The sequence below is a fragment of the Cherax quadricarinatus genome, chromosome 96 (assembly GCF_038502225.1).
Source record: "Cherax quadricarinatus isolate ZL_2023a chromosome 96, ASM3850222v1, whole genome shotgun sequence".
NCBI lineage: Eukaryota > Metazoa > Arthropoda > Malacostraca > Decapoda > Parastacidae > Cherax > Cherax quadricarinatus.
Genome location: NC_091387.1, coordinates 11,694,961 through 11,714,622, shown reverse-complemented (window position 1 = coordinate 11,714,622; position 19,662 = coordinate 11,694,961). Strand labels below are relative to the sequence as shown.

Sequence of the window (19,662 nt, the reverse complement as noted above, 5' to 3'; positions counted from 1 at the left end):
GTACCTCCCTGGGTGGTTGCTGTCTACCAACCTACTACCACAGGATGGTAGTACCTCCCTGGGTGGTTGCTGTCTACCAACCTACTACCACAGGATGGTAGTACCTCCCTGGGTGGTTGTTGTCTACCAGCCTACTACCACAGGATGGTAGTACCTCCCTGGGTGGTTGTTGTCTACCAACCTACTACCACAGGATGGTAGTACCTCCCTGGGTGGTTGTTGTCTACCAACCTACTACCACAGGATGGTAGTACCTCCCTGGGTGGTTGTTGTCTACCAGCCTACTACCACAGGATGGTAGTACCTCCCTGGGTGGTTGTTGTCTACCAGCCTACTACCACAGGATGGTAGTACGTACCTCCCTGGGTGGTTGTTGTCTACCAGCCTACTACCACAGGATGGTAGTACGTACCTCCCTGGGTGGTTGTTGTCTACCAACCTACTAGCACAGGATGGTAGTACCTCCCTGGGTGGTTGTTGTCTACCAACCTACTAGCACAGGATGGTAGTACCTCCCTTGGTGGTTGTTGTCTACCAGCCTACTACCACAGGATGGTAGTACGTACCTCCCTGGGTGGTTGTTGTCTACCAACCTACTACCACAGGATGGTAGTACCTCCCTGGGTGGTTGTCTACCAGCCTACTACCACAGGATGGTAGTACCTCCCTGGGTGGTTGCTGTCTACCAGCCTACTACCACAGGATGGTAGTACCTCCCTGGGTGGTTGTTGTCTACCAACCTACTACCACAGGATAGTAGTACCTCCCTGGGTGGTTGTTGTCTACCAGCCTACTACCACAGGATGGTAGTGCCTCCCTGGGTGGTTGTTGTCTACTAACCTACTACCACAGGATGGTAGTACCTCCCTGGGTGGTTGTTGTCTACCAGCCTACTACCACAGGATGGTAGTACCTCCCTGGGTGGTTGTTGTCTACCAACCTACTACCACAGGATGGTAGTACCTCCCTGGGTGGTTGTCTACCAACCTACTACCACAGGATGGTAGTACCTCCCTGGGTGGTTGTTGTCTACCAGCCTACTACCACAGGATGGTAGTACCTCCCTGGGTGGTTGTTGTCTACCAACCTACTACCACAGGATGGTAGTACCTCCCTGGGTGGTTGTTGTCTACCAACCTACTACCACAGGATGGTAGTACCTCCCTGGGTGGTTGTCTACCAACCTACTACCACAGGATGGTAGTACCTCCCTGGGTGGTTGTTGTCTACCAGCCTACTACCACAGGATGGTAGTACCTCCCTGGGTGGTTGTTGTCTACCAACCTACTACCACAGGATGGTAGTACGTCCCTGGGTGGTTGTTGTCTACCAGCCTACTACCACAGGATGGTAGTACCTCGCTGGGTGGTTGTTGTCTACCAACCTACTACCACAGGATGGTATTACCTCCCTGGGTGGTTGTTGTCTACCAACCTACTACCACAGGATGGTAGTACCTCCCTGGGTGGTTATTGTCTACCAGCCTACTACCACAGGATGGTAGTACCTCGCTGGGTGGTTGTTGTCTACCAACCAACTACCACAGGATGGTAGTACCTCCCTGGGTGGTTGTTGTCTACCAACCTACTACCAGAGGATGGTAGTACCTCCCTGGGTGGTTGCTGTCTACCAACCTACTACCACAGGATGGTATTACCTCCCTGCGTGGTTGTTGTCTACCAACCTACTACCACAGGATGGTAGTACCTCCCTGGGTGGTTGTTGTCTACCAACCTACTACCACAGGATGGTAGTACCTCTCTGGGTGGTTGTTGTCTACCAACCTACTATCACAGGATGGTAGTACCTCCCTGGGTGGTTGTTGTCTACCAACCTACTACCACAGGATTGTAGTACCTCCCTGGGTGGTTGTTGTCTACCAACCTACTACCACAGGATGGTAGTACCTCCCTGGGTGGTTGTCAACCAACCTTCTACCACAGGACGGTAATACCTCCCTGGGTGGTTGCTGTCTACCAACCTTCTACCACAGGATGGTAATACCTCCCTGGGTGGTTGCTGTCTACCAACCTACTACAACAGGATGGTAGTACCTCCCTGGGTGGTTGTTGTCTACCAACCTACTACCACAGGATGTTAGTACCTCCCTGGGTGGTTGTTGTCTACCAACCTACTACCACAGGATGGTAGTACCTCCCTGTGTGGTTGCCGTCTACCAACCTACTACCACAGGATGGTAGTACCTCCCTGGGTGGTTGCTGTCTACCAACCTACCACCACAGGATGGTAGTACCTCCCTGGGTGTTTGCTGTCTACCAACCTACTACCACAGGATGGTAGTACCTCCCTGGGTGGTTGCTGTATACCAACGTTCTACCACAAGATGGTAGTACCTTCCTGGGTGGTTGCTGTATACCAACCTACTACCACAGGATGGTAGTACCTCCCTGGGTGGTTGCTGTATACCAACCTACTACCACAGGATGGTAGTACCTCCCTGGGTGGTTGTTGTCTACCAACCTACTAGCACAGGATTGTAGTACCTCCCTGGGTGGTTGTCTACCAACCTACTACCACAGGATGGTAGTACCTCCCTGGGTGGTTGCTGTATAACAACCTACTACCACAAGATGGTAGTACCTCCCTGGGTGGTTGCTGTATACCAACCTACTACCACAAGATGGTAGTACCTCCCTGGGTGGTTGCTGTATACCAACCTACTACCACAGGATGGTAGTACCTCCCTGAGTGGTTGTTGTCTAGCAACCTACTAGCACAGGATGGTAGTACCTCCCTGGGTGGTTGTCTACCAACCTACTACCACAGGATGGTAGTACCTCCCTGGGTGGTTGTTGTCTACCAACCTACTACCACAGGATGGTAGTACCTCCCTGGGTGGTTGTCTACCAACCTACTACCACAGGATGGTAGTACCTCCCTTGGTGGTTGCTGTCTACCAACCTACTACCACAGGATGGTAGTACCTCCCTGGGTGGTTGTCTACCAACCTACTACCACAGGATGGTAGTACCTCCCTGGGTGGTTGTTGTCTACCAACCTACTACCACAGGATGGTAGTACCTCCCTGGGTGGTTGTCTACCAACCTACTACCACAGGATGGTAGTACCTCCCTTGGTGGTTGCTGTCTACCAACCTACTACCACAGGATGGTAGTACCTCCCTGGGTGGTTGTCTACGAACCTACTACCACAGGATGGTAGTACCTCCCTGGGTGGTTGTTGTCTACCAACCTACTACCATAGGATGGTAGTACCTCCATGGGTGGTTGCTGTCTACCAACCTACTACCACAGGATGGTAGTACCTCCCTGGGTGGTTGTTGTCTACCAACCTACTACCACAGGATGGTAGTACCTCCCTGGGTGGTTGTTGTCTACCAACCTACTACCACAGGATGGTAGTACCTCCCTGGGTGGTTGTTGTCTACCAACCTACTACCACAGGATGGTAGTACCTCCCTGGGTGGTTGTTGTCTGCCAACCTACTACCACAGGATGGTAGTACCTCCCTGGGTGGTTGTTGTCTACCAACTTACTACCAGAGGATGGTAGTACCTCCCGGGGTGGGTGCTGTCTACGAACCTACTACCACAGGATGGTAGTACCTCCCTGGGTGGTTGTCTACCAACCTACTACCACAGGATGGTAGTACCTCCCTGGGTGGTTGTCTACCAACCTACTACCACAGGATGGTAGTACCTCCCTGGGTGGTTGTTGTCTACCAACCTACTACCACAGGATGGTAGTACCTCCCTGGGTGGTTGTTGTCTACCAACCTACTACCACAGGATGGTAGTACCTCCCTGGGTGGTTGTTGTCTACCAACCTACTACCACAGGATGGTAGTACCTCCATGGGTGGTTGGTGTCTACCAACCTACTACCACAGGATGGTAGTACCTCCATGGGTGGTTGTTGTCTACCAACCTACTACCACAGGATGGTAGTACCTCCCTGGGTGGTTGTTGTCTACCAAGCTACTACCACAGGATGGTAGTACCTCCCTGGGTGGTTGTTGTCTACCAGCCTACTACCACAGGATGGTAGTACCTCCATGGGTGGTTGTTGTCTACCAACCTACTACCACAGGATGGTAGTACCTCCATGGGTGGTTGTTCTCTACCAACCTACTACCACAGGATGGTAGTACCTCCATGGGTGGTTGTTGTCTGCCAACCTACTACCACAGGATGGTAGTACCTCCATGGGTGGTTGTTGTCTACCAACCTACTACCACAGGATGGTAGTACCTCCCTGGGTGGTTGCTGTCTACGAACCTACTACCACAGGATGGTAGTACCTCCATGGGTGGTTGCTGCTGAGCTGTGATGTAACAGGGTATGGTCTCCTCTGGAACGGTGAAGCAGTCATCGTAAGAGTCGCTGCAGGTTTCACTCAACCTGGGGCACATGCTGGTGCCCTCGAGTGAGGCGTCGTCAAAACTCGGCAACTGGGCAGGACTTCTGGCAAGCAACTCAGGAGGACACTTCTCGACTGGTACTGTCGCTGGGCTGTCATTGCCGGTGAGCGTGGAGTCGTGGCAGAGACGACTCGGCGAAATATCTAGGAGTCTTAACATCATACACCAGACTGCAGTGAGCGAGCTAGCAAAGTGACATCTTTGTGCTGGAGCTCACTGAAGCGTGTGACACGAGGCTGACAGCACCTGCCGACAGGGCTTAAACTGCGGCTTGATGAGTGTCATTCTCTCGACAGTTGGAGTTATAGCAGAGGTTAGTCTAAGCATCCCCAGACTTCTTTCTCTACATATAACTGCGCTCTGACGGTCTGGAGGTGAAGTGAAACAAATCTCGATGGGAATCGTAGCAGGTACAATTCTGCAGAACATCTATGAGTGACGAGCATAAGAGCTTTCTGGATAAGGGGCTCATATGCTCAAGCTGACTAATATCAGCTGTCAAATGCACTGGTCACACCGAGTGACAAGTAACACAGTGGTACTACTCTAGGGTCTGTGCTCAAGACCACACTGGACACATGGAAAACTTTACACACACCCGCGATACATGCGACACAACATGGCTTAATCTAGCAAATGATGCTTTTCTGTGCACAAAATTGACACTAAGCCATACACTAACATGTGAGAACACTAACTGAGAGGAATTAATTAACACACGACATGTATCTTCTCTCAATCTTCTCGACAATACTGACATAATTACTGAAACACTCGATGTGACATCATGTGATGTAGGCATGATATCGTGAGGTGATGTCAGCAGCATGGTGACGTCATCAGACGTCTGGAGGTGACGTCAGGCAGACATCGTGACGTCATGAAGTCGGGCAGAAGCAGACCAGAGCATGTGGCCTGGGACATCTGGCTCGGTAACTCACCTGGCTTGTAGATCCTCCTGGCTTCGTCCACACCCATGAGGCGTTGGGATCCACGTTGCATTGTGATCTACATGGCATGCTGATCCACATAGCTTCGAGTGGCCTCAGATGTTTTCACATGGAAAACATCAGAAAACACAGCAAAGGGAGTGATGGCATGGTGGTGTATGGTAGTGTGGTGGCGAGGAGGGTGGGTGAGTGTATGGCGAGGGAGGATCTGGCCACTTCCTCCTCTCCCACCCACAAACACGGAGACACGCACACTGGATGCAGAAATCATCACAAAACTCACCTCTGGCTTGCTGAAATAGCTGTGCTGAGCTGAACAACAACAACAGCAGAACATACAAGAGATGTTGAACACGTGACTTGAGAAACAGTGTGGGACGCTGTCGCGTGGGGTCACTTAGAATTCTCGAAGGAATTCGGTAAATTTCGGCTAGATCCTGCTTGTACCTGTGTCTGGATGCTGAAACGTGCAGACATGACACCAGGATAACTCGTTGAGAGACGGATAGGTCTTGCGTTGGGTGATGAAGTATCACAATTTCATTCTATTTCCTTCCTCTCTCCGGGCAAACACAACTGCTGTGACCACCGCTGCTACCAATGTGAAACATGACTTTATTGGTGTAATGCAGTGGCGTGGAGTCAATTATATGGTTGCAGAGGGTTCTTGCTTTGCAAAGTCGTGGTGGGTACACAGGCTTGTGTGTTTGTGCCCATGGCCCGGGAGGACCATGCCCATGAGGGAGAGAGGGAGTAGACTTGTCTGAATCTGGGCCGCTGAGTGAGTGAGAGCGAATGGGACCAGCGTCCCACTGGCCTGGGCAGGCCTAGAGAAGGCAGCACCTGAGTGCCACAAAATATGAACTAAGCTGGCAGACAGCATAAGCTGTCTGTGCAGATAGTACAGGCTGTCTACACATCGCCTTTGAGGTATCTAGTTCGCTTAGCAGCCTCTTCACTTCTTTCTCGGTTGTATGTATTGTGTCCAACACTTGATGGTGTACCCCACCTCTGTCAAGAGTCCCTTCTGTTGTCTCTGTGAACACTTCTTTGAATCTCATGTTGAGCTCCTCACATACTTTGTGGTCGCTTCTTGTGATCTCTCCTCATTCTTCCTCAGCCTGATTACCTGGTCCTTGACTCTTGTTCTCTTCCTGATGTGGCTGTACAACAGCTTCGGGTCAGATTTGGCTTTCCCTGCTATGTCATTTTCGTATTGTCGTTGGGCCTCCCTTCTGGCTCTACGACTGCTCTCCTCATTCTCCTGGGTCCTTTGCCTTCTATACGGTGATCTTCACACCAACTCCAACTTGTCGGTATTGTATACCGTTCACGTACAATTCGTTCTCCTTGCCATCACGATGTGTGTGTGTGTGTGTGTGTGTGTGTGTGTGTGTGTGTGTGTGTGTGTGTGTGTGTGTGTGTGTGTGTGTGTGTGTGTGTGTGTGTTAGTACAAGAAAAAAGGAAAAAGATTTCTACTGTATATCCTGACCTCGAACTGAGGTCTCCAGTCAGTAGTAATGATAAGAGTCTCTGTTTTTCGACATGCATATTACTTTGAGGCTTCCCTAGCCTAACACGTGACCAGTGTCTGGATGCTCCACTGACACACACCAAGGCCTCACCTTGTTGCCACTGGAATAGATGCTCCTCCAGATGATGACAAAGGAGTTACCGAGGAGAGCTATGAAGCCGAGGATCCAGATACACACCCGCAGCACCAGGTTGGACATCAGGTCCTCACAGGAGGAGAACTCGTCAGCCACTGGTAAACACTTCTCCACATGTCTTGCCAGGCAACACAGCCGCCACTCATCCGTCTCCCTGTCACCATAACAAGGTATAATGTTTAATTTAACACAGCAGATTGTATCATCAATGTACTGCTACCCAATTCCATATGACAGCAACATGATGGTAACAAAAGCTAGCTATGTCTCTATCATATTCCATTACATATAACATGGACTGAAATCTGTCAGCCAAAGCTTGAAGTCTGTTTTTATCACTGCAGTGATGCTGTTTTTAACACTGCAGCGATGCTGTTTTTAACACTGCAATAGTGCTGTTTTTAAATGATCATTGTGCTTTTGTCTCTTACCATTGTGTTGAAACAGCCTTTACCACTGCATTTTAACCACTTTTGACCAATGCAATTAAAGTTCCTATAACCGCTATGCTTCAACTATCTCCGTGTAGTGATACTGCTCCTGGAGGGAGCAGCAGCAGGACACAATACTGCACCACCTCTCAGTGGCCTTTAACAACAACAGAGTTCCTATAACCGCTATGCTTCAACTATCTCCGTGTAGTGATACTGCTCCTGGAGGGAGCAGCAGCAGGACACAATACTGCACCACCTCTCAGTGGCCTTTAACAACAACAAAGTTCCTATAACCGCTATGCTTCAACTATCTCCGTGTAGTGATACTACTCCTGGAGGGAGCAGCAGCAGGACACAATACTGCACCACCTCTCAGTGGCCTTTAACAACAACAACAAAGTAGTCGATGCTAGCAGCTCAGCTCTCGTTGTGTTGTTTCTCTTATACAGATATGCTGATGATGCAGATTACATGGTGAGCTTAAAATATGTGGCCAGTAGTTATAGCTTTATTTATTATTGCTTTATTTATTATTGCCTTTGTTGTTCAGTCATGTACTATGGATTCTGTGTTTAATAAAGCCTAGAGATAAGGCCTGTTTTTCTATCACAGCATTCGCCTCAAGGGAGGTTCCTTGATGCTGGTGAGGGGCTCTTGATCTAGGGAATTGAATCTGTGCTCCAGTTCCCTGAATTGAGCCTGAATGCCTCCCATCTCCCCCCCCCCAACTGGCACTGTATAATCCTACGGGTTTAGCGCTCCCCCATGATTATAATTAAATATCACATCACTCAGACCATCTGTTTTAATTATCTTCTACCACTGTATTTAACAATTATTAACCACCGTAGTTTACCCCATGTTTTTCCAAAAGGTTTTAATAGGTTTTGTTAGGGTTTCTAACTAGTTTTATTTACAAGATAAGATCTCTTACCTACAGTAGCTTAATAGACAGGGAACAGGATGAAGTTGACAGCTGTATTTAAGCAGCTATTGAGCACTAGATTTTAAGTACAGGATATTTCACTATTAGGAGGACCTGAGTTAGTACTCGCGTAGTTGCAACTGTCTTGTTTGTATGTACTCACGTGGCTGTAATCGTGTTGTTCGTATGTACTCCCGTAGTTGCAACGATAACTCGGAGCTTCCTACAAGTACGAGGCCTCAGGTTATCGTTTACTACAGACATAATATACAAACAGGGCAGTTGCAACTACAGGAGTACATGCAAACAAGATGGTGGCGACTACGTGAGTACATGTAAACAAAATGGTTGCGACTACGTGAGTACATGTAAACAAAATGGTTGCGACTACGTGAGTACATGTAAACAAAATGGTTGCGACTACGTGAGTACATGTAAACAAAATGGTTGCGACTACGTGAGTACATGTAAACAAAATGGTTGCGACCACGTGAGTACATGTAAACAAAATGGTTGCAACTAACCAGTACTTCTAACCACAGACTATCAAAATGGTTGCATACAGTACATGTAAACAAAATGGTTGCGACCACATGAGTACATGTAAACAAAATGGTTGCAACTAACGAGTACTTCTAACCACAGAATATCAACATACACATTAGAGTACTCACAGATGGTGAAGTCTGGGTATGTGATGGAAGAGCTGGTAACTCAGGGTCTCAATGGCGTTGTTCCTTAAATCTCTGCGGGGAGGAACAGAGAATTATAATGAGTACGGCTGGAGAACATTAGGATATGTTAGTGGACTGGTGTGGGTGGCATCCTGGGTGTTAGTGGACTGGTGTGGATGGCATCCTGGGTGTTAGTGGACTGGTGTGGGTCGCATCCTGCGTGTTAGTGGACTGGTGTGGGTGGCATCCTGGGTGTTAGTGGACTGGTGTGGGTGGCATCCTGGGTGTTAGTGGACTGGTGTGGGTGGCATCCTGGGTGTTAGTGGACTGGTGCGGGTGGCATCCTGGGTGTTAGTGGACTGGTGCGGGTGGCATCCTGGGTGTTAGTGGACTGGTGTGGGTGGCATCCTGGGTGTTGGTGAACTGGTGTGGGTGGCATCCTAGGTGTTAGTGGACTGGTGCGGGTGGCATCCTGGGTGTTAGTGGATTGGTGTGGGTGGCATCCTGGGTGTTAGTGGACTGGTATGGGTGGCATCCTGGGTCTTAGTGGACTGGTGTGGGTGGCATCTGGGTGTTAGTGGACTTGTGTAGGTGGCATCCTGGGTGTTAGTGGACTCGTGTGGGTCGCATCCTGGGTGTTAGTGGACTGGTGTGGGTCGCATCCTGCGTGTTAGTGGACTGGTGTGGGTCGCATCCTGAGTGTTAGTGGACTGGTGTGGGTCGCATCCTGGGTGTTAGTGGACTGGTGTGGGTGGCATCCTGGATGTTAGTGGACTGGTGTGGGTGGCATCCTGGGTGTTAGTGGACTGATATGGGTGGCATCCTGGATGTTAGTGGACTGGTGTGGGTGGCATCCTGGGTGTTAGTGGACTGGTGTGGGTGGCATCCTGGATGTTAGTGGACTTGTGTGGGTGGCATCCTGGGTGTTAGTGGACTGGTGTGGGTCGCATCCTGGGTGTTAGTGGACTGGTGTGGGTCGCATCCTGCGTGTTAGTGGACTGGTGTGGGTCGCATCCTGAGTGTTAGTGGACTGGTGTGGGTCGCATCCTGGGTGTTAGTGGACTGGTGTGGGTGGCATCCTGGGTGTTAGTGGACTGGTGTGGGTGGCATCCTGGATGTTAGTGGACTGGTGTGGGTGGCATCCTGGGTGTTAGTGGACTGGTATGGGTGGCATCCTGGGTCTTAGTGGACTGGTGTGGGTGGCATCTGGGTGTTAGTGGACTTGTGTAGGTGGCATCCTGGGTGTTAGTGGACTGGTGTGGGACGCATCCTGGGTGTTAGTGGACTGGTGTGGGTCGCTTCCTGCGTGTTAGTGGACTGGTGTGGGTCGCATCCTGAGTGTTAGTGGACTGGTGTGGGTCGCATCCTGGGTGTTAGTGGACTGGTGTGGGTGGCATCCTGGGTGTTAGTGGACTGGTATGGGTGGCATCCTGGGTCTTAATGGACTGGTGTGGGTGGCATCTGGGTGTTAGTGGACTTGTGTAGGTGGCATCCTGGGTGTTAGTGGACTGGTGTGGGTCGCATCCTGGGTGTTAGTGGACTGGTGTGGGTCGCATCCTGCGTGTTAGTGGACTGGTGTGGGTCGCATCCTGAGTGTTAGTGGACTGGTGTGGGTCGCATCCTGGGTGTTAGTGGACTGGTGTGGGTGGCATCCTGGGTGTTAGTGGACTGGTGTGGGTGGCATCCTGGGTGTTAGTGGACTGGTGTGGGTGGCATCCTGGGTGTTAGTGGACTGGTGTGGGTGGCATCCTGGGTGTTAGTGGACTGGTGTGGGTGGCATCCTGGGTGTTAGTGGACTGGTGTGGGTGGCATCCTGGGTGTTAGTGGACTGGTGTGGGTGGCATCCTGGGTGTTAGTGGACTGGTGTGGGTGGCATCCTGGGTGTTAGTGGACTGGTGTGGGTGGCATCCTGGATGTTAGTGGACTGGTGTGGGTGGCATCCTGGGACAAAACTGACCTAATTTTCGGGAAATGCTCAGCATAACAAGCAATCTTCTATAGAGTAGTATGTCACTGATGTCAAGTATGGTCTGTATACCTTGTACATGTACACCTTGTACATGTACTTGTATACCTTGTACATGTACTTGTATACCTTGTACATGTACTTGTATACCTTGTACATGTACTTGTATACCTTGTACATGTACTTGTATACCTTGTACATGTACTTGTATACCTTGTACATGTACTTGTATACCTTGTACATGTACTTGTATACCTTGTACATGGACTTGTATACCTTGTACATGCACTTGTATACCTTGTACATGTACTTGTATACCTTGTACATGCACTTGTATACCTTGTTCATGTACTTGTATACCTTGTACATGCACTTGTATACCTTGTACATGTACTTGTATACCTTGTACATGTACTTGTATACCTTGTACATGTACTGGTATACCTTGTACATGTACTTGTATACCTTGTACATGTACTTGTATACCTTGTACATGTACTTGTATACCTTGTACATGTACTTGTATACCTTGTACATGTACTTGTATACCTTGTACATGTACTGGTATACCTTGTACATGTACTGGTATACCTTGTACATGTACTTGTATACCTTGTACATGTACTGGTATACCTTGTACATGTACTGGTATACCTTGTACATGTACTTGTATACCTTGTACATGTACTGGTATACCTTGTACATGTACTTGTATACCTTGTACATGTACTGGTATACCTTGTACATGTACTGGTATACCTTGTACATGTACTTGTATACCTTGTACATGTACTGGTATACCTTGTACATGTACTGGTATACCTTGTACATGTACTGGTATACCTTGTACATGTACTTGTATACCTTGTACATGTACTGGTATACCTTGTACATGTACTGGTATACCTTGTACATGTACTTGTATACCTTGTACATGTACTGGTATACCTTGTACATGTACTTGTATACCTTGTACATGTACTGGTATACCTTGTACATGTACTGGTATACCTTGTACATGTACTTGTATACCTTGTACATGTACTGGTATACCTTGTACATGTACTGGTATACCTTGTACATGTACTTGTATACCTTGTACATGTACTGGTATACCTTGTACATGTACTTGTATACCTTGTACATGTACTGGTATACCTTGTACATGTACTGGTATACCTTGTACATGTACTTGTATACCTTGTACATGTACTGGTATACCTTGTACATGTACTTGTATACCTTGTACATGTACTGGTATACCTTGTACATGTACTTGTATACCTTGTACATGTACTGGTATACCTTGTACATGTACTGGTATACCTTGTACATGTACTGGTATACCTTGTACATGTACTGGTAGTAAAGAAAGACATTATATTATCGTAATAACATACCTTAGTGTGAACCAGTAAGTCATGTGTAGCAGCTAGACATTTTATTATTTAGGAAACGTTTCGCCCTTTATGATGAGTTTTGTTCTGTACATGTTGGAACTTTTTTACGATTTACGTGATGTTCGGTGTTTATTTTGGAGGTTCATTTTGGAGGTTCATTTTGGAGGTTCATTTTGGATGTTCATTTTGGAGGTTCATTTTAGAGGTTCATTTTGAAGGTTCATTTTGGAGGTTCACTTTGGAGGTTCACTTTGGAGGTTCATTTTGGAGGTTCATTTTGGAGGTTCACTTTGGATGTTCATTTTGGAGGTTCACTTTGGAGGTTCATTTTGGAGGTTCACTTTGGAGGTTCACTTTGGAGGTTCACTTTGGAGGTTCACTTTGGAGGTTCATTTTGGAGGTTCATTTTGGAGGTTCATTTTGGAGGTTCATTTTGGAGGTTCACTTTGGAGGTTCATTTTGGAGGTTCATTTTGGAGGTTCACTTTGGAGGTTCACTTTGGATGTTCATTTTGGAGGTTCATTTTGAAGGTTTATTTTGGAGGTTCACTTTGGAGGTTCATTTTGGAGGTTCATTTTGGAGGTTCACTTTGGAGGTTTATTTTGGAGGTTCATTTTGGAGGTTCATTTTGGAGGTCATTTTGGGGGTTCATTTTGGGGGTTCATTTTGGGGGTTCATTTTGGAGGTTCATTTTGGGGGTTCATTTTGGAGGTTCATTTTGGAGGTTCATTTTGGAGGTTCATTTTGGGGGTTAATTTTGGAGGTTCATTTTGGGGGTTCATTTTGGAGGTTCATTTTGGAGGTTTATTTTGGAGGTTCATTTTGGAGGTTCATTTTGGAGGTTCATTTTGGAGGTTCATTTTGGAGGTTCACTTTGGAGGTTCAATTTGGATGTTCATTTTGGGGGTTCATTTTGGAGGTTCATTTTGGAGGTTCATTTTGGAGGTTCATTTTGGAGGTTCATTTTGGGGGTTCATTTTGGAGGTTCATTTTGGAGGTTCATTTTGGAGGTTCATTTTGGAGGTTCATTTTGGAGGTTCATTTTGGAGGTTCATTTTGGAGGTTCATTTTGGAGGTTCATTTTGGAGGTTCATTTTGGAGGTTCATTTTGGAGGTTCATTTTGGGGGTTCATTTTGGGGGTTCATTTTGGAGGTTCATTTTGGAGGTTCATTTTGGAGGTTCAATTTGGAGGTTCATTTTCGAGGTTCATTTTGGAGGTTCATTTTGGAGGTTTGTAAGCCCAAGTCTCAATGGTTGTGAATCATATGATTCGTGATTCACATCTGTGTGAGATCAGCTACACGCTAACTTGTGAATCATATGATTCGTGATTCACATCTGTGTGAGATCAGTTACACGGTAACTTGTGAATCATATGATTCGTGATTCACATCTGTGTGAGATCAGCTACACGCTAACTTGTGAATCATATGATTCGTGATTCACATCTGTGTGAGATCAGTTACACGCTAACTTGTGAATCATATGATTCGTGATTCACATCTGTGTGAGATCAGTTACACGCTAACTTGTGAATCATGATTCGTGATTCACATGTGTGTGAGATCAGTTACACGCTAACTTGTGAATCATATGATTCGTGATTCACATCTGTGTGAGATCAGTTACACGCTAACTTGTGAATCATGATGCGTGATTCATTCGTGAAAGTTTTTCGTAATTGCTAATAAATATGGTGGAATTTCACGAATAAAAAATTACCTCAAGAAAACGGTCAGTTAGCGCAAATAATATATACTGTAAACGGAATATACCGAGAGAGAATATCTGTACACAAAATCAGGGACGTACAACGGTAAACGGGAGAATATTTGCGGCAGTATTTATTGATTTATTTAATTTATTTATTTATTTATTTATTTATTTATTAATTTGAACATGATACAGGGAAGTACAGGAATACAGTAGTTAAAGTGCAACATGCCGAAGCCCCTTGTATTTAGAGCATTATGGGCAGGTTAAAATTAACTTAAGATTAACTAAGCAATGATATATTCAGTGGTACAAAAATTATTGTTAACAGATAACAATTTAGTACAAGTTAGTATTACAAAGACAGGTCATTTGGTCATTTACTGTGTTGCTGAGTAATCAGTAGAATGGAGTATTATGTTAGGTAATGTAATTAGAAGTTTGATTGGGTCACAGGTTAGACATTTATGAGATACAATAATGAGAAACATTTGAGATACAATTATTCAGTATTTATTTAGTTGTGGGTGAGTAAGTGATTTTTGAGAAGAGACTTGAATTTATAAACAGTGTTTCTTTTATATTTACAGGTAATGAATTCCAGATTTTAGGGCCTTTTATGTGCATTGAGTTTTTGCATAGTGTGAGATGGACACGAGGAACATCAAAGAGTGATCTGTGTCTTGTGTTATGGTCCAGTGTTCTGTTGAGGTTGGTAAGGAGACGTTTGAGGGGAGGGTTTATATCAGAGTTAAGTGTTCTATGTATGTAGTAGGTGCAGTAATAAGTATGGATGTTTTGTATGGTGAGTAGGTTTAGAGTTTTGAATATTGGTGGAGTGTGCTGCCTGTAGTGGGAATTTGTTATCATTCTGACTGCAGCCTTTTGTTGGATAATTAATTGTCTGAGATGGTTTATTGTTGTTGAGCCCCATGCACAAATTCCATAGGTGAGATAGGGGTAAATAAGTGAGTGATATGGGGCCAGGAGTGCTGACTGTGGATCATATCAATTGTATATAATTTCTTTTCTGGTACCAAAGATTTTAAGATATTTTCTTAATTTCTGGTATTTTATTTCCATTCATAAGATAGTCTAACTTATTATATAATATAGGTTATTATAACGTCTGTTTGTATATTCCCAATTAAGTTGAAAGGTAAAGAAAGTTCTAAGGGAAGTAGATAAAGGGAGAATGGACAGATCTACTACGAAGCTTAAACTTCAGGGTTTTTAATCCCGGAGAGACCCCAAAGTGACTTTAGTCCACGTTTTCTTAAATTTTTTGGGTCTACTGTATGTGAAGGGGCTGCGAAAGAGCCCCCATAACAGTTTAAGTTTCAGGGCCCCAAAAATATAGGTCCACCACTGATCGTCAGTGTAATAGTCAAGAATATCAAATGCTGTGGCAACCAAGAATAATGTTGACTACCATAAGAGTCGGTTGTCAATGAATAGTTACAATATGAACATTAAAATGGTATAAAATACCGACAGGTTGTTAGGTAAGACATATGCAACAGTTAGGTAACTTTATTACGAAACGTTTCGTAATAAAGATACCTAACTGTTGCATATGTGTCTTACCTAACAATAGTTACAATATGATGGCTGGATCAAGTTACCAAAAAACTCCCAGTTAGGAAACAAACTTAATGACGATGATTCGGTCTGTCCTGGATTATTGTCCAGACACTACTGGAGCGGCAAAAGTAGAGAAGACGGAAACCACCAGACAGTTGGGGGGCGAGGGAAGAAGAGAGTGGTAGTAGTAGTAGTAGTAGTAGTAATAATAGTAGTAATAGTAGTAGTAATAGTAGTGGCAGTAGTTTTTTAATATATGGTTCAGATACCTGACAAGTTGATAAATGAGACGTGTGCCACCTTAAGGTATCTTTATTTAAGAATTCAGGAAACGTTTCGCCAGCCAGTGGTCTCTTTAGTCCAATGCAGAGAAAGGTCAGTAACGAGAAGCTTGAGGTAATCAGTCCTAGATCCTGGAGTTGATGTGTTCAGTCCATCAATCTTGATAAAATTGCAGCGATGACGCTTATATGCTGATGACAGATGAAGTTGAGTAGTGGTAGACTAAGTCATTAGTGGGAAAACCCACTAGTGTAAATAGGTCGTGTCTATATGTTAGGCAGCTGTATAGCCCTTGTGGCTTAGCGCTTATTTCTGATTATAATAATAATATATGTTAGGCAAACTTTGAAAAATTCCTCTGCATCACGATCCCAATATGTTGCTGTGCCTGACACAGTATCAAGGACGGACTTGAACATCAAGAAAAGGAAGCAAAGAGTTAGATTCTCATTCCACTCATCTTTGAACTTGATGGATGAATCAAAATTGTTAACAGCGTCAAGAAATGGAAGAAACTTGAATCATGTGGCCAAGAGCAAAGGCATCATCAACTACATAGCGAGGCCTGAGAGAACTGCGCACACCAGCTTCGAAATAATTAATATAAAGATTAGCAAGAGAAGGGGACAGAGAACTCAAAACAACACCAAAATGTTGGGAATAAAGTTAACCTTGAGTTGGAGTCCACACAAAGTCATCCCATCCACATCCCTTACTTTCAATGTCACTCTTCGTCCTCCACTTCCTCACGCTCATCTCGCCCCACTACCAGATGGAAGACGAACAGTTCCTCATTACTCACACCTTCAGACAAACACAAGAACACGAACGGCTTGAGAAACTTTCTAAAGCCACGAAATCCGTCTTCCTCTTCTTCCACACAAAAACGCCAAAGCTCTTACAAACTATCGCCAAACACACCAACACTGGCGGAACAGTCCAGATGGGCTCCAGCCTGGCGCTGGCTCGCTAGATCTTCCATGACACTTCCAGCAACACACAATATTGTGTAAGAAAGGTATAAATATCGACAATATGAAAGTTAAGACACATGTGCAACATCTGGGTATCTTTATTGTAGACGTTTCGCCATCCAGTGACTTTATCAATACAGATTCTAGGACATAATTAGAAGAAAGTAGAACTATGTAGAGAAGATGAGGTAATCAGTCCCTCAGCCTTGGAGTTAGTGTTCACAGCATCGTGGTGGAGGAGAATCTGGAGCAAAGGCAAGAAGACTGGCGGTTATATAGGCGTCAGTGGATAGGGACGTGTAGCAGACGAGGACATAGTCACCGGTAGGCGGGATTCCCCATATTGTCGGTATTTTATACCTTTCTTGCACAACTTGTCAGACACTGCAACATCATGGAATATTGGTTCAGAGGACATCTACAAGACCTTCTTCACGGCTGCTGCAACTAACCCATCCCTTTGGGTAGGACCTACTTCCACTGGGGAATCCCGCCTACCAGTGACTATGTCCTCGTCTGCTACACGTCCTTATCCACTGACGCCTATATAACCGCCAGTCTTCTTGCCTTTGCTCCAGATTCTCCTCCACCACGATGCTGTGAACACTAACTCCAAGACTGAGGGACTGATTACCTCATCTTTTGTATATAGTTCTACTGTCTTCCTATTATGTCCTAGAATCTGTATTGATAAAGCCACTGGATGGCGAAACGTCTACAATAAAGATATCCAGATGTTGCACATGTCTCTAAACACACAATATTGCTCTTAATTAAAGGTCGCATATGCGTAACTAAAACACATACATTATTTTTTATTATTTTTTATTATCACACTGGCCGATTCCCACCAAGGCAGGGTGGCCCGAAAAAGAAAAACTTTCACCATCATTCACTCCATCACTGTCTTGCCAGAAGGGTGCTTTACACTACAGTTTTTAAACTGCAACATTAACACCCCTCCTTCAGAGTGCAGGCACTGTACTTCATATCCTGCTAAAATTCAATAATTCAGAGCGCTCAGATGTGCTGCTACTCAACTAATCAGACACATTGGTCACTACTCGCCAGTCTCTTGCTGATCCCTGTCACGACCTAACTGAATTAGTGATCAGCACTCTAAAACACAGGTTTCTAATTACTCTTTACTCTTACCCTCACAACAAAGACTTCTATCTTCATCCTTCATTACCACATCACACACACACACACACACACACAGGGGGCAGGAACCATACGTAGCTTTAAGATGAGGTATGATAAAGCTCATGGAGCAGGGAGAGAGAGGACCTAGTAGCACTCAGTGAAGAGGCGGGGCCAGGAGCTGAGTCTCGAACCCTGCAACCACAATTAGATGAGTTCAATTACGGGAGTATACACACACACACACACATACACACACACACACACACACACACACACACACACACACACACACACACACACACACACACACACACACACACACACACACACACACACACACACACACACACACACACACACACACATACACACAGACACACACACACACACACACACACACACACACACACACACACACACACACACCCAGAGCTAAGAGGTATGTCCTACGAGGAGAGGTTAAGGGAAATCAACCTGACGACACTGGAGGACAGGAGAGATAGGGGGGACATGATAACGACATACAAAATACTGAGAGGAATTGACAAGGTGGACAAAGACAGGATGTTCCAGAGATTGGACACAGTAACAAGGGGACACAGTTGGAAGCTGAAGACACAGATGAATCACAGGGATGTTAGGAAGTATTTCTTCAGCCACAGAGTAGTTAGTAAGTGGAATAGTTTGGGAAGCGATGTAGTGGAGGCAGGATCCATACATAGCTTTAAGCAGAGGTATGATAAAGCTCACGGCTCAGGGAGAGTGACCTAGTAGCGATCAGTGAAGAGGCGGGGCCAGGAGCTCGGACTCGACCCCCGCAACCTCAACTAGGTGAGTACAACTAGGTGAGCACCTCCTTAACATCCATGATCCTACGCTTCTCCAACCTGTCGGTCTTCTGGCAGATATCTACGCAATTATTATTATTATTATTATTATTATTATTATTATTATTATTATTATTATTATAAACCAACAAAAGTCATACAGCGCTAAACCTGTACTCAAAACACAGTTTTTCACAACAGGTTCACCATTGATCACGGAACACAACTCTACGAATGTTCCAATAGAAACACCTCATACACCCTGGTCACCATTTCAACACCTAATCACAGAGGGCCAGGGCAAACCTGACATCATCATTCCCAATAACGAAGATAAGATTTCGTTCGGATTTTTAACCCCGGAGGGTTAGCCACCCGGGATAACCCAAGAAAGTCAGTGCGTCATCGAGGACTGTCTAACTTATTTCCATTGTGGTCCTTAATCTTGTCCCCCAGGATGCCACCCACACCAGTCCACTAGCACCCAGGTACCTATTTGCTGCTAGGTGAACAGGACAACAGGTGTAAGGAAACGTGTCGAAATGTTTCCACCCGCCGGGAATCGAACCCAGGTCCTCTTCATATTTCCTGGTCCCCTCATTTTCTCTGATCATATATTCATTACATTCCACATCGCATTGAACACCCTCCTCATAGCCGTCAAACCTATTCCCCCAGTCACAGTGATATGTGTAGCAGTTGATTGCGTTTGGGT

The 19,662-nt window shown here is 45.7% G+C and overlaps 1 protein-coding gene across 1 annotated transcript in view; it reads right to left on the bottom strand.

Moving 5' to 3' along the window:
• The window catches only part of LOC128701788 (G-protein coupled receptor GRL101-like), a 692,032-nt gene that overhangs the window by 64,797 nt on the left and 607,573 nt on the right, over window positions 1-19,662 (bottom strand). Inside the window, exons 19-20 of the mRNA XM_070105094.1 lie at window positions 9,055-9,126; window positions 6,977-7,175 (exon numbers count right to left, since the gene is read on the bottom strand). Coding sequence (XP_069961195.1) covers window positions 6,977-7,175; window positions 9,055-9,126 — 271 coding nt within the window. The remainder of the gene's footprint in view (window positions 1-6,976; window positions 7,176-9,054; window positions 9,127-19,662) is intronic.